This window comes from Crotalus tigris, unplaced genomic scaffold (assembly GCF_016545835.1).
Source record: "Crotalus tigris isolate CLP2741 ecotype Arizona unplaced genomic scaffold, ASM1654583v1 scf7180000017644.4837335, whole genome shotgun sequence".
NCBI classification, from domain to species: domain Eukaryota; kingdom Metazoa; phylum Chordata; class Lepidosauria; order Squamata; family Viperidae; genus Crotalus; species Crotalus tigris.
The window spans coordinates 2,798,049-2,821,902 of NW_024096536.1; the positions used below are offsets into that span (position 1 = coordinate 2,798,049).

At 33.6% G+C, this 23,854-nt stretch overlaps 1 protein-coding gene across 10 annotated transcripts in view; it reads left to right on the forward strand.

Annotated features, from left to right (window-relative positions):
- The first annotated feature begins 292 nt into the window (after positions 1 to 292).
- Positions 293 to 23,854, forward strand: part of MEI1 (meiotic double-stranded break formation protein 1) — a 48,435-nt gene continuing 24,873 nt past the window's right edge. For 6 of the 10 annotated variants that reach the window (XR_005555799.1, XM_039335588.1, XM_039335587.1 and 3 more), the window contains exons 1-16: positions 293 to 990; positions 2,601 to 2,724; positions 4,564 to 8,323; positions 13,612 to 13,742; positions 15,509 to 15,623; positions 16,233 to 16,349; positions 16,456 to 16,555; positions 17,335 to 17,469; positions 17,815 to 17,929; positions 18,229 to 18,320; positions 20,002 to 20,143; positions 20,557 to 20,668; positions 21,467 to 21,527; positions 21,859 to 21,956; positions 22,382 to 22,556; positions 22,640 to 22,787. Coding sequence is in view for 9 of the 10 variants with exons in the window: in XM_039335588.1 (XP_039191522.1) it covers positions 8,152 to 8,323; positions 13,612 to 13,742; positions 15,509 to 15,623; positions 16,233 to 16,349; positions 16,456 to 16,555; positions 17,335 to 17,469; positions 17,815 to 17,929; positions 18,229 to 18,320; positions 20,002 to 20,143; positions 20,557 to 20,668; positions 21,467 to 21,527; positions 21,859 to 21,956; positions 22,382 to 22,556; positions 22,640 to 22,787 (1,713 nt within the window). In the remaining variant the exon portion in view is untranslated. The remainder of the gene's footprint in view (positions 991 to 2,600; positions 2,725 to 4,563; positions 8,324 to 13,611; positions 13,743 to 15,508; positions 15,624 to 16,232; positions 16,350 to 16,455; positions 16,556 to 17,334; positions 17,470 to 17,814; positions 17,930 to 18,228; positions 18,321 to 20,001; positions 20,144 to 20,556; positions 20,669 to 21,466; positions 21,528 to 21,858; positions 21,957 to 22,381; positions 22,557 to 22,639; positions 22,788 to 23,854) is intronic. The other 4 variants (XM_039335585.1, XM_039335583.1, XM_039335584.1 and 1 more) reach the window with 4 other exon arrangements.

Here is a 23,854-nt window from a genome sequence, read left to right on the forward strand (position 1 = left end):
TTTAATTTATAGCACATTTTTCTTCCCTCTACAAACAGTGCTCATTGTCTGAAACAAACAGGAATATTTGATAAAAATAATAGTCAAGTTATACAACTGTATATAACTTGTCATTAGAAAGCAGCACAAGGCATTTAGAGATGCTTGTTGAACAAGTGACACACAATGCATTTCTGAGTAAATATGCTTTAGAGTATGCTATATTAGGTAATCATTTAGTATTTATTTAATGCATATATTGAACAATAAAAACATCAACATATATTTCTTAAATTAAATCCTATCTTTTAATTATAGTCCTGTTGTGTCTTTGTACCATAAATACAAATATGCTCTGTTACCATTTTTTCTGCTATGGTCCCCATGATGTTACCTTCATCTTGTCCTGCCTAGTCTAACCCAGGTCAAAAGCATCCTCAATGTGTATTTAGGTTTTATTATCTCTCATCTTGAAATCAGGTATGACTGTTGTGACTTGAAACAGAAGCACTAGAAGGATTCACAATATGACAGCAAATTTCATAACGCATGCTGCATTTTTTTTACAGATTCAAGGATTGATGGATAATAGTATCATTTTGTACAGGGAGAAGACCCTTAACATCTAAGAAATCACCACAAACCAAATCAAACACCAGGCTAACCTACTAATGGAGAAACAGCCACCTTAATAAAGAGCTAGTGCTGAAAGCACGATTCCCCCCGTCCGCTTGCCCTTCGGGCACTGTCATCGGGATCACCATAGCAACTGATGGTGATTTTGCAACGCGCTTGCGTTAAACTATCCCGCCAAATTTGTACCCTCTTGTCTTCAGTTGCCACTGTGTATGGAAGAGCATGTGAGGCGGCGAGATGGCAGGCTTCGCCTCAGAGCCTTTAGTCTGCGAGCGGTTCCACTCGCGGCACGACCTTCACTGGCTGCTGGAGTTTTTGCCTTCGCCGCTGTGCTTGGCCTGCGCCATTGAGACGCTGAAGGAGGACCGGGTCTCGGTATGTGCGCCAGCGTACTGGCTTTGAGACTGAATCACATTCCCCATTTTCCTCTTCGTGTTCTCGCTCTTCATTGTTCCGCGTCAGTTCACAATTCTTCCTGTTCTAAGTTCAAAGAATCAGCTTCATAAAGAAGCAATGGGACGTGTGTGTGTGTGTGTGTGTGTGTGTGTGTGTGTGTGTTTGAATGGTCATTTTTTTTTAGTCGGACGTGTTTTTTTAGTTATGAAGTCCGTTAGAGAACAAATACATTGTCTTTGGAATAGCAACATTATAAACTAAAAAGAAAATGCTTACATAAAATCAGCATTTGTAACTGTTTACTTGCTCGCTCTACTAACTCTTGGCTATAAAATGTTTCTTTTTAAATGGGATGAGAGAGAGAACATTGTAATATTAACATAACCCTGACAGGTCCTGGCATATGGAAATTATTCTGCCTCCATGGGTTGTTGATTTCTGAGTTCTAGCTCAGGGAGAAATAGCAGGTAATGATAATATAGTTTTCTGTATGAGAAATAAAAAAGGCCAAATTATTCTCAAATATACCCAGATATATTTTACAGCACAGTCCTAATCATGTTTACTTAAGTACTGCTATTTTCCTTGGGATTTATTTCTTGCATTAAATGTGAAAATGTGTTATATTTTGCATTATATGTGATCCAGCTTTAGGTTTGTATGCTCTCTGTTCCTTAATAAACTTGCCTGAATCTGCTACTGTGTTTAATACAAATAGTAAACAAAATTTAATAAATAATAAACAGTTAATAAATAAATTGTTTATAAATAATGTTATTAGAGCAATTAATATATTATAGAAGGTTGCAAAAGATGATCATATGACCTCAGGAGACTGCAATTGTCATAAATATAAACCAGATGCCAAGTGTCTGAGTTTTGATCATGTGATCATGGGGATGCTGCTATAGTCATAAAAATGAAAATGGTCAAAAGTCACTATTTTCAGTGACAGAAATACACACACACACACACACACACATTCATGACATGAGGAAGGGAATTGTTTTACTGTATGTTCTTTTATATACTGGTTTATCAAACTGTACTACTGTAATTCTTGATTTAGTCTTTATTTTTTTTGAGTTTAATGTAAATTTAGTATTCAAGGAAATGGGTTCCTTATACACTCTTAGGTTAAGACTACTCGTTTTCAAATGTAACTTTATTTTTGCTTTTTATGACATTCATTGAGACTTTCCCCAGTTAAAACTATCATGGCACAAATTTGACTTGACAATATTTTTTTTCTGCCATGTCCCCATGACTTTGCCTTCATTTTAGCCTTAGGCCTTGTGAGAGAAGTTTAGGACATCCTTTATCAAATGGCCATCTAAAGTATATAAAATCTTTTCAATTGAAATTACTAGATTATACGATTGATTGTTATGATATGATGTGTTCCATACAAAATGGATAAGTAAGGCAGAAGATAGGGGGGAAATTCTGAAGTTTTCACTTCTTTGATCCTTTCAAAGGAAATTAACAGTTTTGGGCTGAAAAAGTATGAATACAGGCTTACAGGAGAATTAAGGTGTTCTTATGTTTCCTCTTAACAATTTTTGTAATTTTCCCTTGCTAACATTTAGCTAATACGCAAGAAGCATGTGGTATCTTGTCTCCGAGATGTTCTGACTCAGCATGCAACAAAAGTTATCCCCTTGTTCGTTCAGAATGAAAGAATATGTGCTTATTTTATAGCAACTTTGTTTGGTAAGAGAACATCAAACACATTCAACATGTTCTTCTGCAAGAATATTTTAATTTTTTTCAGCACAATTTATTTTGTGAATCAGAATGACTAAGATGGGTTTTTTGGCCAAAATAGACATATTAAATAGTTGATTTGATATTTGATAATTAGTTTTTTTTCTTCTTCAATGAAAAATACCACAACGAAAAGAATAAGAATAAAGGATGTGGCCTTTGAGGAGATTGTATTAATTAAGAGCTGTGGTGGCACAGTGGTTAAAATGTAGTATTGTAAGCTAATTCTACAACTGCCAGAGTTCGATTTCCACCGGCTCAAGGTTGACTCAGCCATGTGCCCTTCCCAGGTTGGTAAAATGAGGACTCATTGTTGGGAGCAATATGCTGACTCTGTAAACTGCTTAGAGAGGGCTATAAAACATTGTGAAGCAGTATATAAAATTAAGTGCTATTAATAATGCAGGCTTAATTTTTAGGAACATTATAAATATTTTAAATTTATGTTAAATCATTTGAATCCTTAGAATGAACTAAATATATCCTACATTTATATGTATTTACTTTTAGTAATCCACAATCAATATATTTACTTCTGTTGTGGTATTATTCAATATTTTGAACATACGAAGTGTGTTAACATTTGACTTAAAAAAGGATACCTCTCCCACATATTATAATTAGTAGGTTACAGTTCTATAAAAAACAATGCAAGATGTTTCCTGAATCTAGTGTTAAATCATATGTGATAATCTTTAGAATGTTGAAAAATGGTGAATTGGATCTAAGGATTCTCATATCTTCTGTTCAAGAACATCCAAGCTAACAGGCCTCTAATTTCCTTTATTCTTCATTCATCCCTTTCTAAACATTATATTAGGGTATTCAGCAAGACTTTGTTCTTTAGCAGGTTACTGAAAAATATATAAATGTAGGAAAGAAAGCTAATTGTAAATGTGCTGATTCAGAGAAAGTGTAACATAAAGTGAATAGTCTTGATTTATGGAATGTGAAGCCTGCTTGTTGAATGAGATAAAAGTGATATAAGATGGAAGTAATCATGCATGAAAATACATGGAATTCCTGATGAATGGTTGTTTAACACTGAGCAATGAGTAATAATAATAACAATATAATAATAATAATAAAAATAATAATAGTAGTAGTAGTGGTAGTAGTAGTAGTAGTAATAGTAGTAATAAAGTTGGAAGGGACCTTGGAGGTCATCAAGTCCAACCCCCTGCTCAGGCAGGAAACCCTGTACCATTTTGGACAAATGGCTGTGGTTCTTCAATGTGTTTATGGAGACAGAATATATAGCAACATGAAGATAACATGATAGTTGAGAATGTGAATTACTTACAGCAAAGATTAGATAAATTACATGATGCAATGACGAGAATGGATCTGAAAATTAAAGTACCAAAGAACAGAAAGAAAGTAATAAATGATTGTAAATGACAATTTACAATTTATAAGTTCCTAAAAAGTGAGATGTTGACAAGTTGTTTTTTTTTAAAAAAAGGCTATGTTTATTAGTGTATGGCTATGACAGAAGCTGAAGTGGTTTTCATGGATTAAAAGATACGGAGAGAGATAGTAAATTAGATTGATACGATGCAAATTAAATTTAGCTACCTTTCCCTTTGTGTGTGTGTGTGTGTGTGTGTAGTATATATATTGATTTACTATTTCTTGCTCCTTTTCTATATTCTGCATAAAGCTGCTTACCTGAAAACAATAGCATCACGATTATATATGTATGTTTCCTCATTAGTAAGTGCAGTGAAGATTGCAGATCATTATTTTTCCAAAAGATGATTCTCACTCTATATACTTCTATAGGGATCTTACAAATTGTAGAAGACAGCAGTATCCTGGATTTACTTATTGAAGGTACGGTATATATAAAATGGGGAGCTTGAATTACTTTATTGTCTGTGTGATGGTAGGAAGAGCAATTAATGTTTAGTGTTGTATGAGGAGATGCTATGCAAATGCCAGTAAATTTCTTTTGAGGTTTAGATTTGGATTATATTTTGTTTTTCAACACAACATTCAGCTTAAATTATATAAAGACATTTCTAAGGAGTATTCTCAATAAATCATGTTTTATGAAAGTATCTTATTTTGAAATTCCTCATTTGTAGAATAATTTATAATTTATAATACCTAGTACTATAGGTATTTAGCTTTCCAAAAATCTTCTCAGGCCTATTTGAGAATGCACTATTGGAATCATATTGTCAGTTTATAAAAGAATATTAATATATTTATCAAGGATCGTTGGCATGTGAGTATCTGGAGCATACAAGAATCCTGGAATATTGTTAATATAGAGTTTAAAAAGCATTGGGGCTAGAATACAACCCTGTCTAATGCTTTTATGGGTAGGTATACTTGGATGTCTGAAAATAGCCCAGTCTTGTTTTCTATAACATACATAGCCTAAAACACTGCTAGCTTTTCCTGAATGATATGTAAAAGGATACATACAAAATCTTTATCTACTGAAATGTGATTGTTACATTTATACATCAAGGAGGTCAGTTGTGAGCTTGCCATATTTCTTTTGAGGTCTGTAGAAAATTGAATAGAACTGGACCAAATCTAATATACAAGGAGAAACCAGCAAAACAAAAAATTGAGTTAAAAATGAGCAACATAATGTTGTGGGCTATGGAGAAAAACTTGCTAAAAAAAATCCTACACTGCATCCCTGTGGGAGACGCAATTGGGCAGTGGCTAATAAATTTGTATATAAGCCCCTATTCTTATTTCTGGTCATGTAACAGAGATTGGAATGTATGCAGATGCTCTGTTCTTCCTAGGGCACTGATGCACACAGATGTGAGGGAAGAATAGAAACAAAAACAGATTACAGAGATGCATTACATCCCCCCAAAATTGTCCCTCTCAGCCATTGCTGGTAAAGTGGTTAAGAATTCTGAAAGTCATGCTCTATATACAATCCCTATCATTATGTATATGAGATATTATTATTCACATTTACTTTAATATATATATAATTATTTTCTGGAAAAACTACAATAAAAATTGTTCAGTGTAAAATTGATCAAAACTGATTGTGGTATATGTGTCAAATATAGTGAATAAACTGAGTATTTTTTTTCTTGCTGTGAACAGTATTAGTACAGTTGGTAGTAGAGCTGAAATTGGAGAGGTATCTACATTATCTATTGGATGAATGTCAGAAAGAGGTTTGTATCTTCCATTTTGGAGTAATGTGATTTTCAGTAACTGAAGTAAGTTGAAAAATAAGTGATTTTTCTAGTTTATAAAAATATTGATTTTTATGAAGGATGAATGGAAGATCAATGACACCAATGGCATTGTGATAGTAACCTGTTTATTTATGTATTGAATTTATATGCATCCATCTCATGGTTTGAGCAAATCTGGGCGCTTACAATGTAATAAAACATACAGATATTAAAAATAATTATAAATACAAAAACAGATTAAAATTAAAAAAGATTAAGGATTAAAAGACCATAGATTTGGAGCAGGGAATTGGTGATGTCTTCTCTGTCACTGCACTGCACCAGCCATCTCCACCTACAGTTTCTCCTTCAGATCCCCACACCAACCAACATAGCCAGGTTTTGAAGCTCTTCCTGAAGACCAGAAGAGTGGGGCTGGATCTCTCCTCTCGCAGCAAGATGTTCCAATGCGTGGGGGTCGTGGCACAAAATTCCTTGGCTAATGGGGTCCACAGTAGGCCCCTTTTGCCAGAATAAATGGGGTAGGCCAATTTCATTGGGGCAGAACAGTTCCTCAGATATTCTGGACCCATGCCATACAGGGTTTTAAAGGTAATGACCAACACCTTGAATTGGATTGGGAAGCAGATTTGCAGTTCACATAAAATTTGTCACCCTAGGGGCCTCCAGAACTATCCCTATTGCTGCATTTATTTATGGATGGAAATATATATAAATGTCATTTATGTAGCTTGTAGCTGACACCACTTAGGAGTTTGTGTCTTCTGGAACCTGCTGCATCCCAGGATCACGTGACCACAAATTTGTAACTTTTTTTGTCATTTGCAAGCAGAACTTTCCTCAATTTGTCTTAAGAGGGATGATCTAGGGCAGGGGTCTCCAAACTTGGCAACTTGGGACTTCAACTCCCAGAATTGTCCAGCTAGCTTGCACAAATCTTAAAGTTGCCAAATTTGGAGACCCCTGGTTTAGGGTTAAATGAGTTTAAAAGCTTACTTAGGATTGTGGGAATGTATCTGTGAAATGCTTGTTGACTCAATATGTCTTTGTATTCTGATCAAAAGAATTGCATGGAGAATGATTTTGTGTGTATCAAGTAGCCCTTTAGAAGAATGGCAGCAAAGGAAAATAGTTGATTAAAGAGAAAGAAGCAAATTGCAATGATTTCCATACTGTAGCTAGTCTTCTAAATTGTTTGATTTGCTTCCCCCAACTCCAATAGTTATGCAAGATAGCAACAACAAGAAATAGTTTGCCTGTATTTATTCTTCTTGGAAAGTTGGCAGATGTTATTCCATTGTTTGCTGATACTTTAGTGATGGAACATAGTAAGTATTACAGGTGAATTTCAACTATACAGTGATTATATTATGAACTCAATGAATAATAAAAATATTTTTTTCTTGATATCCCACAGAATAATTTTAGCAGCAAAAAAGAGAATTAAAACAAATTTCAACCTCTGAAAAACTATTAGCAAGATAATTTGCTCTTGATAACTTGGTAATCAACTGGTGGTGAATGTCCCTGTAGAAGTGGGATAAATTAAAACATTGGCTGTGGTTTTTCTCATATCCATATGAAAGGGCAGAATTGGGTTTCATATCGGATTTTCCTATATTTCCCTTCCAGCTGTGGGAAGCATATTAAACTGAGCTAAAGATAAGGCTGTCCTAAATTGAGGAACTGTGATATGATATAAATAGGCTGGTTTAAATACTAACATTTGGTTATTTGCTGTTGCAATAAGAACTTTGCCTTAGTATTACTCTAGCTTGATCTGATTCTAAAGTTAAGACTGAATCACTGGAGAAACCATAGAGGCTCAGTTTCTTTTGGATCAATATTTCCCAAGAAGATTCATTGTCTGCCTGTAGATTCAGCTGTATTTCACACTGTCTGTATTATTAGTATAATATTTTCTAAGTTACTTTGTTGAAAGCAAAAGTTTTAGATTCTCATCTTGAAGATCTCCTATCCTTTGCCAAATAATTGTTGAAAGAGAACCAGGGTTCTTTCTTGAGATTAAAGATTTGCACAATGTGTGAAATCATGTGACTTTTCAGAACTTGGTTTCAATGATTATTTTTTTTCTGAACTTTTCTAACAATACTTCTGTTTTCTCATTACACCTGCTTTTCTACTTTCTTTAACATGTAACCTGATTGAGCATCTAGCTGCAGGCTTGATGTACCCCAGCGAGAGGATAAAAGCTGCTGTGTGTTATCTTTATGGCAAACTGTATACTGTCCCCAGTGCTGCAGAGCAGTTGTCTGTTCATTTCACAGATAAACTTAATAGCCTTGTTCTGACCACTTTGAAGAATGCTCAGACCATGGAACTGCAACTTAACTCTGTGGGTAAGAGTTAGAAGGTTACAAGAAGGATTTTTCATAATTGTTAAGGATAATTTTTATGTACAACAACAATCCTATTTTGGAGAATGCTGAATGTTTGGAAAAAATGGAAAATGTTTTTAAAATACAGCATAAATTGTCAATGTAAGTGTAAGGTTTTCCACTTAGCCTTACAATTGTTCCAGCATTACTCAGGAATTTAAAAGAGCCAAAGAAACTCCTGAGCCGAGGTTTCAGCAAGCAAACAACTTTTATTTTGATCAAAATAGAGTTGGGTGACCCCATCTCTCTTCATGGCTGGTAGAGAGATGAAGGCAACTACCAGGAAAGATGTCTTCCACCTTTTATACCGTTTCAGAATAAAGAGATCAGGTCTTGGTACCAGGCATAAGATAGCACAAAAATATAATTCCTAGATGATGACTCATACACAGCAACCCAGGCTCCATCCGTAACTTCTTTTCCCCCCTCCCCTTATCGTGCTCTTTTCATGTAAGCAATCACCTGTACCTATAGCATGAAACATTTGCTTTTATATAACTAATTTCCCAATATAAAGTACTTACAAAACTGCTTGCATATAAAAAAAGATATATAGGTGTGTGTGTGTGTGTGAGTGTGTGTATAATGGTTACAAAATATCACTACTAATATCAATATTACTAATATCAAACTTAAGCATAATAAAATTCCTTCATAAGGATTTTGTTTTTTTGAATATTGAGCACATATCAAGTATCATCTGAACTGGAGATAAGGAATTTTCCTTGAAAAAACTGGGCTAGTGTTACGCGCATCCAGATTAAGTTCAGGCATATGACAAAAAGCTACAATAACTTTCACAGAAAGCAGCTTGATTTTAATTTCCCAGATGAAAATATATTTTTAAATAACACTATTATGAAGCATTGTATTGTTAGCTGCAGAGAATAAATATTAAATTGACTAGCTAAGACAAGAGACTCTAGATCAGTGGTTCTCAACCTTTATTTTTTATTGAAAAGTTTTATACAAATTATTACAATACAATAACCCTCCCTCCCCCCCATCCCAACTCTCCCCCCCTCACTTCCCAGAGCTGATTACAGGGTTAAAAATAAGCAAACAAATTCTAACTAAGCTTATCCAACTATACCAATAACCAAATCCCTAAAATACTTTAACTCAGATACAAACAACTCCCAATTTAAACTATAAATTACTCAAAAACTAAATGATACTTTCTAATCCCATATTTATTCTGTACAAAATTTATCCATCTTCTCCACACCGAGATGTATTTTTCTCGTGAATGATCCTTCAAATAGGCAGAAATTTTGGCCATTTCTGCTAAATTAGCAACTTTAAACGACCATTCTTCTATGGTAAGCAAGTCTAAAACCGAATGAATCGGTTGTGATGAAGTAACAACCAAGTCATCAGCAAAAGCTCTCAACTTATAATCCTTCTTATTTATCATTATTCCCTTTATTGTAGTTGACTCACGAATTTTTATTAACACAACAAACGAGATAACGGACATCCCTGTCTTGTACCTTTTCCAATTTGAAAGGCCTCTGTTAGTCCTCCATTAATTATAATCTGAGCCGATTGTTGTTGATAAATGGGCTTGCAGAAATTTATCCCCAAAATTCATTTCCTCTATCACTCTTAACAAAAATTGCCGATTTAACTGATCAAAAGCTTTTTCAGCATCTAAAAAAATTAAAGCTGCAGGAATCTGGTTATTTTTATCCAAATATTCAGTTAAGTTAACAATTTGTCTAACATTATTTTTCATATATCTTCCAGTTATAAAACCAGATTGATTAGTATGAATCACTTGCTTCAATACAAACATTAATCTATTTGCCAATATTTTAGAAAAAAAATTATAATCTATATTCAAAAGAGATATAGATCTATAATTTTTAGGTTGAGTAAGATCTTGATCTTCTTTTGGAATCAACGATATAAAAGCCCTTTTCCAAGATGGAGGTACCTCTGCACCCAATAATATACTATTAAAAAGTTCCTTTAATGGTTCTATCATCTCTTCAGATAATGTTTTGTAATAAATTGCTGCCAATCCATCTGCACCAGGTGCTTTACCAACCTTTAATTGTTTAATTGCCATAATAATTTCCTCAGAAGTAATTAAGCCATTAATCTCATCTCGTTGAGCATTTGTAAGCTTAGGAAAATGAGCTTCTTGTAAATGGTTCTCAACCTTTTTAATGCCGCGACCCCCAACCGGTCGTAAGTCAAGGACTAAACCGGTCATAGGTCGAGGACTAAACCGGTCGTAAGTCGAGGACTTTCCCTGCCCGGGAGCGCAGCGCATGTGTGGTGCCGCCCCCTGCGCCGGCCGAGGCGTAGCTGGCAAGCAGCAGAGATGGAGCAGGCCGACCACCAGCTGGCCTAGCCCAAGGGAGGTAAGGCACCCGCCAGAAAAGGGGAAAAAATGGCGGACAGCCTTGCTTGGCGACCCCTGTGAAATGGTCGATCGACCCCAAATGGGGTAGCAACCCATAGGTTGAGAACCGCTGCTGTCTAGATGTCTGTTGATGGCCAATCTGAGTGCCAGGCTTCCAAGAATTCTCTAATATGTTTGTACTTGACTTGGTAGAATACTCAGTTTGCCAGTTGAAACTATGGCTAAATCTTAAGAAAAATCAGTCATCAATAGGCACATAAAGACAGTGCTTTTTTTCTTTAAAAAAAAAAGGTACCGGAAGTCACACATGTCATACAATCTGCCTTGCCTACCCTACAAGGTTCCATCCAAAAAAGGTGCCGGAACTCCATTCTGGGCGTTCTATGAGAAAAAAAGCCCTGCATAAAGATAAATAACATCTGCATACCATTCAAAAGAGACCAAAAAGTCAAAAAGGAAACAAAAAGAACAAAGCACCTCCTCACGAAGAATCAACATCAAGATGAGCAAAGATTAACATCACAGTTAACATTAGATCAATCAAGCAAACAAAACTCCCATCTATCAATTCAGACAAACAAACAGTTAATAATAGCTCAATAAAGGAATCACCAAGATCACTCCCACCAACACTGACAGGCGAAGCTACTAGTATATAAAATGAGTATATAAAATCCCACTCCCTACTAGCATTGTTGTTACCTAGTTTGTAATGAAACATCTGCAAAAAAACAACCAATCTCAGAAACAACCAAAGACCCAACAGTTCAACTTTGAGCTATAAATATTGTCTTATTTTGGTAGAACTTTATTACCCAGGTATGTTTTTAAAATGTTTTTTATTTTGTTCTAAAATGCACTGAATTATTTTGTTTGCTTTCTAAAACACAGTGTCTCAGTTTGGATTTGCTAAACCTACAGGCCAGATATGCTTGAAATATCATCAGCCAGATCTTTAATATTAATGTCAAATAGATTGCACACCCAGTTGTATTTTGTCACAAGATAAGATATAGTGAAGATATAGTTCAGTGACAAATTTTTAACATTAATATACATTTTTATCTCCAGAAGCATGTTTAAGGTCAAAGTAGAAATCTAGTTTTCTTCTATTTTCCTCTTCCACAATTTTAGGTTTTCTTTGAAAAGTATCAACTTCTGTGTTAGCTTAACCACTGCCTAGTCATGACCTGGCATTGAAGTATTCAACTTAATAAGTTCTGCAAATGTATCAGAAGTATAGTCTAGTTTCAATATCCATGAAAAACTTAACAATGGTGAATCCAAGAGATGATTTTCATACAAAGATGTTTTGATATCATTGTGTAATGCTGTACCATACATTGCTGTTTTTTTCTGAAGGCAATTACATGTCTTTAAAAACAAATGTGTTTATTTGAAGTCAATATCTGGACACATCTGACTAAAATGCTGTTATTAAGAGACCTCAGTTTTTTCAAATCACATCCTGAATTATCTTTTTCATCGCAATAACCAACTCATCTGATGCCTTCTTAGAAACAATGCAAGAAGGCACTAAAAAACTTTTATTAATAGATTAAATTCTTTTACTCTTATCACAAATACATACACCTAATATTGCTAGTACACCAGCAGTGCACATTAAAAAAAATATTGATTCCAAGTTAAATTTGTTTCATTGAAAAGCAAATCTGTTTTATTAAAATATATTTTGCTTTCTTTGTGGAAAAACATTCCTGGAAAAATATGAATGCTTCCATATTAATTAGTGTTAGTTTTATATCAGCAGCAATTGATGCAATTGCTTGGAGGAAAGAATGTAAAATCTGCAAATCAATCAAGGTCAGAGGTACTTATATGTAGGACCATCCTGTTGACCTGCCTCTTTCTTGAAAACACTATCCTACTTTCTGACTTGAGTTTGTAGCTCTTTATGTCTTCTGTCTTGTGGATTGGTTACTGGCTTTTGACAGATTCCTGAGAATTCCAGTGGCCCACGGCATTCAGATATAATAGCTGACAGGCCTTGCATTTTCTCCTTGGCCAGCACAACAGATTAAGTTTTGCAACATAGAGTTTTTTACAGCATAGAGGCTCTCTAGCTGTTCTGCTGCAAACATATTCCTACACTTTTACCCTTTGTCTTATATCTGTATGCTAAATGATTTACATCTAAGTTAATAAAATCTAAAAACTGATGCATCGTTCACTGCTGCTCATAGCAATAACCTGGAACAGGACAGCTTGCCTATTCATTTAAGATCAAACTCAATCCTTACTTTTCATTGAAACTATTTAGTATAGTCAAAACAGTTCATTTTGATTCATCATACTGTGTACCTCCATGCTTATCAACAGGGCCATGATAATTCATACTAAAACACACGGTGATCCATTTTTGGTTAAAACCTATAGGTTAAGAATCAATGGCATAAGTAAAGTAGCATAATGGTTAAAAATGTGAATTGTGAAAGAGAAATAGTTTTTTAAATCTCAATTCAGCTATGAATTTGCTGGGGTATCTCAAGCATATTATTTCAAAGGAAATAGTAATAGCCAGGGGCACAATTAGCAATCCTGTATTTGAGACCCAAGCGATTTGAAAGTGTGTAATAGCAAGTAGACGGATGTGTACCACTTGGGTTGGCACATTAATGGGGACATAAAAGGAACCCCCAACTGGGCTTTCCTTGGGCAACAGTCATGTCACTAGCTAATCCTTTCAACCCAGAAGTAATTTAGATGTTTCCGTCATGAACCCGAGTGAATAATAATAGTTCTTATCATATAATGATAATTATATGAATGTACAAATATATTATGGAATCTAATGTTGACATAGTTCAATATTGTACACTTTCCTATTGTCCATTTTCTTTCTTCTCTTCCGCAGGTTTATTAAAGCAACTGCTGAAATATGATAATTTTGTTTTGGTTATTATGAGTTTTACAGGAAAAGGAGCAAATTCTGCAAGTCCTGAGTTATTTGAAGGAGACAGTCTATTACCTTTAATTCTCAAGAAGGTAACTTTATAAAAATGTACTTAACACTAATATAAGTTGATGAAAGCAACATAAATTTGTCAATATTATAAATGTAATTGTCAAGATTAATAACAAATCTATTTTTGTTCATTGATTTTATATCACTTTTAGGCTACTTCATTCCTGTTAGAAACAATTAAAATCACAGTTAAAACAAATAACTAATACAATAAAATTCCAACTGAAGAAAAGTTTGTATCATTGCACCTTTGTTCATCTTGTGCCAAAAACACAATGGAATAATGTTTATCAAAAGCTAGGAGCACTAAAATGCCTTTCCAGTGGAGGGGAAAGAGTTTCATAAAGTGGGAAGTATTACTGAGAAGGCCTAATGCCTTGTCCACATTCCATATATCTCAAAATGAGGAGGGAGTATCAGTTGGATGGGCAGATTATTTTATGATAGGGTACTACCTAATGTATACAACTTTAAAGGTGATAACAGCATCTTAAGCTGGACTTTTTTTAAAGGAAATCAAGGAACTGCTTATGACTGGCAATTGTACAGAGATCTTGCTGGAACAACCTCATCTGACTCCTTGGCCATCCCTGTATACCAGACCAATGAGAGAAGAGATATAATTGCCTGCCAAACCTTCTGGAAACTTGGGTCCATTGGTATTAGGGATTGGTGGTTCTAATTCATCCAGTGCTGCATGTCCTCAGTTTAACGAGGAAGTGATCTGACCAGAACAAATTGACAAATCCTCCATCTTCACAACACATCTCATTTTTTCAAAAATAAAGATCAAATCAAATGGGTGTCCTACCATGTGAATTGAGGTTGCAGTCATAATAAAGGTCACGAAGTCATACATTCCCCTTTCCAAGGCATTAAGATTAATTTCTGAAGACTTACAACTTCTGGAATCTAAACACCAGCCCCAGATGAGATTAAGGAACTTCTGGAGGGTCACTACTGGGCAACTGGGTGATCAGTACACTAGCAGCAGCCTAAGCTTGATAAAGTATCTCAGTGTTACATAAGAATATTTGCAATACTTCATTTCCAAAACAATGCTCTGCATCACCATGAGAGTCTTAAGCACAATCACAGCAACTCCTCTTCCCTAATATTGATGTAGCAGCTGATGCAAGACCAGATATCCAACTAAATCAACTTCAGGTGGGGCTACATCCACATTTTATCCAGCCAAGTTTTAATAATACACAGTTGGCCACTTTATTCATACATTTGATTTAGCATTTTCTAACAGCAACTCGATGCCAAGACACCCAATAATTTAAACACCGGAAACTAGGACATGACTATCTCAGATGAGATCTAATACAATAAAAGGCAGCCCACTTTCTGAAATAATCCACCCAGTGTTCTACTTCGGTCTGCTTTTATTTAGGTTTCTATACTTTATATAGGAATAATTAAATTAATATTTTGTGCTGGAAAAGAAATTAATAGCTTCTGTATTATGTTTACCTGTAGTGTGTCTATTAACTTTAAATATAATGAGAAGAGTGATAGAAATTTTGTTTTCATATTGTATGTAGTATTTTTTAACGCAGGGAATTATGTCAATGCACTTCCTGTAATTAGCTTGTTTATAAGTTTAGTGAACTTTTAATAATATTGCATTGTTCAGCCTTGAAATAAAATTACCATAAACTCCAAACATTTTTTTTAAATAGTTAAATATTGTTCCTATGCAATAAATGTATTTCCTAATGAACTCATGGTAATTAGTATAAAAATGATCCTCTAATACAAATTCTGATGTTTTCTGCAGTTGCTATTGTCAAGAGATGAGATATTACAGATAGCAAGTACACAGTGTTTGGCTGCTGTATTGGTGCATTCCCCAACTAAATATGCTCCTGCTTTTATCTATGCAGATATTCCAGGTAACAAGACATTCTATTTGACTGATGTTCTGGAATGCCATGGTATTTGATTTCAAAGCTATATTTCAAAGAACGTTTGCTGCATCACTATTAATGAATGAAATCTTAAGGATAGTATAAAGGTTAATATCTAATTTCAGATACCTGCAGATTGGCTATAATGTTGAGCTCATAGTGGACTGTACAATAAAAATGTTTAAGGTTATGGCAGTTGTGAAAAAACAAATTCCATGCAAGGGATCATTTAAAAAGAGATGAAATATAAATCTGACAACACTGTAATGCTATTAGAAAAATATATGGTGTGTCAACATTTGAAATATACACAGGTAGTCCTTGACTTATGACCTTAATTGAGCCTAAAGTTTCTGTTGCTAAGTGAGATATTTGTTAAGTGAGTTTTTCCCCATTTATGATCTTTCTTGCCACAGTTGTCAAGTGAATTATTGGAGTTGTTAAATTAGTAATATGGTTGTTAAATAAATTTGGCTTCCTTGTTGACTTTGCTTGTCAGAAGGGCGCAAATGGTATGATGTACTCTGCCTTGTTGGCCAATCCAATCTCTTAGTTTTATTGGTTCATTTGATAATATTTTTTTTTTGCTTGCAGAATTTCTATTTGAGTGTCTCTTCTGCATGAGTGAAAGTCTCATCTGGTCAGTTTATTGCTGCCTATTGCTCCTTACTGAGGAACAGCTTTTCTTTTCCAAATGCCACACTGTTTATGGTAAATAATCACTCTTCATATAGGATAAAACTGCTGTTATGTTAGGCAGTATTTTCTATGCATATAAACTATCTTCACCAATCTTTTAATATCTTCTTTATCCTAGGCATAGAACCTCTTGTAAAGAGCTTGAAAGAAACTTTGCATCTTAATAATATAGAATTGCAAAAACAAGGACTTCTACTTTTTACTGAAATTTTGAAAAAGTAAGAGATATCAATTTCCATCTGGTTTTAGTTTGGAAAATTAGAGCAGAGGAAGCAGCGTTCATCAAAGTTATATCTGAAGGATAAATATTTCAGGGGAAAATATGTATATATAATCATGATTTAATATTATAGTGTTTCTGCCAGTTTTCTATGAATCTGAAATCTAAAAAACTGTTTTCCCTTATTTTTTAAATAATTTATATAATATTTTAGGGGGGATGATGGGGAATCTTGCATATTGTATGAAATTCTTCTAGCTTTTTATTTGTCAATATATAGAATGTTTATATTTTGTAGTTACAAATTTATTTTTTCAATGGGTTTCCGTGAAGAACCTTAATATTGGTATATTTAGTATATATACATAGGTTTTATGGGTAGATTACTAATTTTTAATTTAATATAATCACTGTTTAGAGTCCTTCAAGACTGAAGTGGTTTATACATTTCATAAATAAACCATAAAATCTAAGTAATTGTGTATAATAATTTTAGATTGGGCATTTGTATATTTCAGTTTGAAATAGCTTGAGTCCAAATGGGCAGTTCTTAAAAAAGAGTTACAATCCATATTGAAAGTGTTTTGAGTTTGGAGAATTTCTGGTTCTGTTGAAATAGCCTGCGTTGAACTTGAATTTGAAAATACCATATTGTACTTTATGAAAATGTTAGGGTGTTAGCTTTTAATTTCTGTTCTGCTGAAGTTCAAAGTGATATATACTGTTATATAAATTTTTCTGTTGGGTAAAAATTTTGAATATTTTATTTAATTTCAGGCAACCAGAAGAAATTAAATTATTTACAAATATTGCTACATTTAAAGATGCTGTTAGTGTTCTAATGGAAGCTGTGAAATGCCCTGTTATTGAAGTAGCATCTGAAGCGGTGAAAGCTGTGACTGCAATTTTGAGGTAAATGAAAAGTATTTAATTTAATTATTTAATTTAATTTAATTTATTACCTGGAACATATAAATAGTTCCCTTACCACTGCATCTTTTATAACTTTCTGCCAATTTGTCCCTTACTGGTAAAATTCTTTAAGCATTAGTTTATTAGTATCTGGATATTCTATAACATGCATGCCAAAATGTTCATTTGGATAAGAGAAATGATTGGTGTGATTTTAGTAGAAAACAGGTAAGTAAATATCCTCTCTCTATTCATAATTGACTTGTTCTTTTATCACGATAGTCACATTGACTCTCATTTATACTATTATCTTTCCTTAACATTTTCCTGTTTTTCTCAGCACAGAAAGGATCACGTGAGCTTTCCACCTATACAATATGGGCAACTACAGAAATTGATTGAAACTATATTAATGCGATGTAATGATCTCCCACTGGCACCTTTTAATAAGAGGCTAATGGTTAGTCCCTCACAGCTCTTTTTTTGTTCTGATTTAAGATCAGTAATGTGTAATATATATGATAAATACAAACTGTTATTTTTCTTTTAATCTAACAGAACATTTGCTGAAAGTGCTCCTATCCCCCTATATTGAAGATTGAGTCCTCCTTTCTTTTAAAGACAATTATTTGCCTCTGTTAAATGTACTTTGGACCATATTTGCACACTATTATTTTAATTAAAGTAATTATTAATCTAAATATTGGGCTCTGGCAGCATAAAATATTCTTACTGATTTTTCCTCTTTCAATATCACAGGATCATCAAGGGGGGAGATGTAAGAACAGAGCAATTTCACAACAGGCACAATTCTTGCAGAGTGCCTTAGAAAGTTTCAGAAATGCTTGTAGGTAAGAAAGGATGTTGCTTAACTTTATTGATGCTAGAAGTGTTTAGAAAAATCCATTGGAAACAGATATACTAAATATACAAATATAACATTTAATATACAATTCATATTTATATGAATTTATAGCAGAAAAATACTGAGCTCAAGTTTATATCTGAACATGACCCTCAGTCAAATTTGTTCTTTGATATATGCATGTGGTTTTGTTAGCAACAGTGACTTCTGGGATTTTTGTTTAGATCTTCCCAATCCTCTTTATAGCTGTGGTACTCCCTGGAGTCTATCATCCAAGTACTAACTTCTGAAAATTGGCTAGGTACTGCTTTGATTGAGATGGGTAAGAGAATTACCACAAGAGTTACTTTGTGGCAAGATGAGAGGTCAATAAATTTAATAAAATCAATCAATTAATAAAATGATTTAAGGGGTTTCAGTTAGAATTCCTATTTTATGCACATACAGTATATTTAGTTCAGGGGTTCCCAACCCCCGGTCCGTGGACCGGTACCGGTCCGTGGCATGCCAGCAACCGGTCCACACAAACAAAGAAAGCCCCATCTGTGGGATACCGGTAGCACACAAAACGATGCACCCTCCGGTCCGCAAAAAAACTTTTCTCCACGGAACTGGTCCCTGGTACTCAAAAGGTTGGGGACCTCTGATTTAGTTGATATATCAAGAAGTTGTTTAAAAAAAATGAACAACCTGATAATATGATTGGATTTATTTGTGTTGTTAAGTAATACCAAGAAATGAAGCTTATTTTATTTAGCTATCCTTAATCTTGCCAGGTATGAATGAAGTCTTATTCATTTATTTGTCCTGCTATGTTTGTACCCTGCCTTTCTTCCTGGAAGTCCAGCTTAGTTCATATTATGCTGACATATACTGACATATACCAATATTCTGGATTAACAGTTTAAATTCTGTCCACATCTTCAAAATAGAAAAAGGGTCATACCTCCTGATTTCTGTTGCAGAGAAAGTGAATAGAGCTATGTCTATGTATAGTTCTAAGTCTTAGCAAAGTTAGTGTTTGCATGAAAAAGTAATTTTATGAGTAAAATTCTATTGACATTTCAGCGGAATATATCTAATTGGATCTGACCTTGTCTCATACTATATAATTAAATATTTTAAAGTGGTAAGTTGATTAATATATGACAATGCAGTTAACTTTTTCATTCCCAAAAATGAAACAGGCACACACATACACAAAAACCAAATCCTGTGTTCCAGTTACATTAGAATCAGGTTCTTTAGGATTAAGCAGAGCTAGATTTCAGCATACTGAAGATTAGAAAGCTACATCATAATTTCTTCATAGTCTGAAGGGGCCCCTCAAAATTTCAGAATTTTTAGAATGTGTTACAGTTTCATTATAATTTTATACATGAAAGTGTTAATGAATTAAGTCTCCTATATTGCTCTTATGAATCTCATTAATTGATTAATATTTAAGTTATTTGTTGCTGCATGCATTCACACCTGTTCATAGAAGATCTTTCCTCACCCTATCTTGTGTTCTTATTCATCTTTCTCTATTACCCCTGCCCAATAAAGCCTTTATGGTTTTCCGTAACTTAGGATCTCACCATGTCTAAATATGATACTGGGTTAAGAGAAAATATAGAAACATTATGTAGTATAGGTTGTATCTAATAGGTTTTATAACTTTTTAGTTTAGCTGTGCAATACCAAAAGGATCCTCTGGCTCAGAAGAACACTTTTACAGCTCCAAATTCAGACAATATTGATATATTGAAAAGATTTTCGGAATTTCTTCTAAGGATATCTGATTCTCTTTGCATTCCCATGGTCATGGTAATTATTTTCGCTATGTCCTTAGCATCAAACATCAAATAAGTCATATAAATGTACAGGAAAGCAAAAGAAAGAAAGAAAAAGAAAATAGTTGTATCTATAGATCATAGACAAGAAATTGTAGCAAAGTTTAGTCAACAGAGGCAAAGTTGCAATGTCCTCTGCTTCTGATTTTTATTAAATTAATAACAATGAGGCGCCTTTACAAGTTAACTTTATTATACAATATTTGACATCTCAAGTGTTATTAACAAAATAAGTTATTTTAGGAAAAGAGTTTTTAACTACAATATATTATATTATGCAGCATAGAGTTACAGGTCTGCTAGGTCCATACTGATTTGCATTTCTGAATTGCATTTCATTTACTTTTTATAATAGGGAGAATATGTACTGTATATATTTTCTTGCAGAAATATTCTGAAAGGGCTGTCCGCCCAGGTATCATGGAAGTCTTCATCTCAACACTTAGCATTCTGTTCAATGTTATGCCAGATATGCATAAGAGATTATCCATTAAGATGGGTAAGGACAGCTAGAGGAAACTACTTTTGGACGTATGATTAAAATATGTATTTTTATTGCTGAACTTTAATGATGCCAGAAATGCAATCAAAATCCTAAATAAATATGTTCTAATAATATGATTTAGTAGGTAAACTGCTTTAAAAAAATTGGTGGCACCTATGGCTGCCAAGCTTTGTTTTTCTGCTGTAACTACTAGCAGAACCTCAAGTGACTTTTTACTTAGTTTGGAGAATATAGCATTTCTTGTTCCTGAGTGTTATGTTTGTTACCACAATGAACTTAGAAAATATTAAGGAAGACAACACCAATATATAGGTAGGCTTTATTGATAGCTTGCAAGTTACATTAGGAGTAAATAGTTTCCAACACATGCATAGCCTCCTCATTTTACCACTCCTTATATTCTCCCACAAGTAATACATTATTTTACAACACTTAAGAGTGAGCACATGTTTTGCTTACCAGCTATCCATTTTCAAATGTGTTGCAGAGGTTCATAGACAAGTCATGGTAATTTACTTGGGCACACCATTTATTTTTTATTATTTAGTAAATATTTTCCTATCATTTATTACATAAATTATTGCATTTGTTCTAAGACACTTTTTACATGTACATTTTTAGAAAAAATAAAACTTTGCTTACCAAAATATTAGGAAAATGGTTTTGAAATGATGACAAGAGCAATACTTTATTGATCATGAAAAGATGTGCCAAGAAGTAAGACAATAATAACCACAATACATTTACTTTAATTCAAACATTTTACATGAGTAGAATTATCTTTCTCTTTAGCATCTTCTTCTTTCATCCAACTAAACCTGGAATTGAAAGCCAAATTCTGCACTGGACAAAGGTATTACAATTGACATTAAAATTATGTCATGCTTTGTTTTATTCAAACATTATTTTTACTTAGATAGATCTATCTCCATAAATTCCTAGGGATTTTGTTATTTTGCATCCACATTTAAATAACTTAAAGAAATGTTTATAATTTTTTAAAGCAGCTGGTTAATTTTGAATGTTTTAAAGATGCCAAAACTTTATAAGTTAATACAATTATGTATTTCAAAATGTAATTCTTCCTACCTTTATAGAAAACCATATGACTAAACTTAGACGGATGCTTTGATCATGGGTGTTCTGACAAATTTTCATTTTGCATGATTTCTTTTTCTTTAAAGTAATGCTGCATTGAATCAAGCTTGTTCTAGTTTTCTTCATAGCATGTGCCTCAGTCTTTATTTGTCCTGTGAGAAAATGGTGGATTTCCCAAAACAAAGTAAGTTTGATAAAAGAACTGCTTGTGAAGTTTCTTTGAACTGCAGCACACAATTAAAGTCTGAAAATAAAGATTGTGGCAGAAATTGGAAAAATATGCCCAATCTGTAGAGATTGATATGAACTTATGGGTTCTGTAAGTAATAAATTTAAAATATAGAGTTTTCTGTTTATGAACTAGGCCCTTCAATGTCTAAATTATATGAATTTGCCATGCTCATTATAAGGGCTTGTGGCATCATATGATTATCTAGCAACATTAACTAAGAAGAAAAAGAGAAAACTGTTCTCTTTTGCAGGGTAAAACAATAATATGACCATTTTTACCAAAATTATATTTGGATCAGTATTCTAAGCCAGAAATTATGTTTATTTTCTGTCCAGGCTTTTCTGACATTTTTGGTTGTTAATGTTTTTTCCTCATAGAGCAAGAAATATCTGAACTCCTGTGGAAGACTCTTCCCCAGTTAAACTTCAGTCCAGTGGAAAGTCTCAGACTCTTATCTGAAACCTCAGATCCCTTATGTTTAAATGAAACACTTCGTAATCAGCAATATAGCCTTCTGTTTCTTTTCTACCTTGCTTTTAGTCATGAAGACAGGTAGGTGATATGGCATGAATAGGAAAAGCAGTCAATAAGCAAGATGAATCAGCTTAAGCATTTTTAAATCTTTTTTTTTCCAGAATTGTTCCAGAAGCAGAACTATTCTCAGCTATATCAAGTTTTCTTCTATCAGTTGAGGACCAGAGAGATTGTCCACCTGCATATATTGTTAAAGCTATTTTGTATCTTCTGGCAATTTGTCAGGACAAAAGTAAAGCTTTGGACTTGGTAAATACCCGCTTAATCATTATATACTGGCTTAATGATATACAGGAGCAGTTTTTAAAATTTAACATATCACATTGAAGGTCTTTTTTTATTAAAGGAATTGTCCAGCAATTAAGAAACAGTATTTTGTTGTTGCAAGCAGCAACTTAGTAATCTATCCTTCTCTGAAAAAGGTTTTGGGAGTATAAGGGTATTCTCCTTTGAACTGGCTTAATATCTGGGATCTTAATGGAAATATCCATGATGTTTTTATGGAAATTGTATGAAACAGATGTTATTGTCTTCTGTGATGTTTTTCCAACCTTCCAGTCTAGTCTATAGCAATGGCATTTCCTGGTGGCCTTCCGTCAAAGTACTTATCATACTTAGCTTTTCGAGATCAACCACGGTCATCTAGTTAATCTTGCAATCATTATATTTAGATTTATTTAACTAAGGTTTAATGAATAAATGTTTTATATTTTGCACAGTAATTCAGTGATCATACAATAAAGATCAAACTCCCCCAAAAAGAATTTGAATAGTGAGATAGTGCAGGACAACATAATTAGATGTTGTGTTCAAATAGCATGTATTGGGAATGGCTAGGCATGCTAAAAAAATACTCAAATATCTTAACCCCCCCCCCAAAGAATGACAGTAACCCTTTGCAAAAGAATACTGACATGAAAAAGAGAGAAATAATTATTTCCACACTGACTACTTTTAAATTATTCAAAAATAATTGCCCTTCTATCTTCCCTTCTAGTTTTTTTCTCATTGTAAGAAAAAAATATAGAAGTGATAGAAAGACACGATGGGAATATGGAAGTTGGTATTACCTGAACCTTTCTTTCATGAAGAGTTTCTTGAATGAGGCAGAATAGTTCCACAATAAAATACTTGTTGGAAAAATCTAGAATTTATTATCACTTCTGATAATCTTGCATACACCATCTGAAAATACTCAAGTGTAGATATATATGTGTACAATATCAAACCACTTTCAGCAGCAAATACGGTAGTATGTTGTTTCATGTTATTGAAGCTACTAAAGATGGTTTCATATTATTTAGTTTTGATATCTA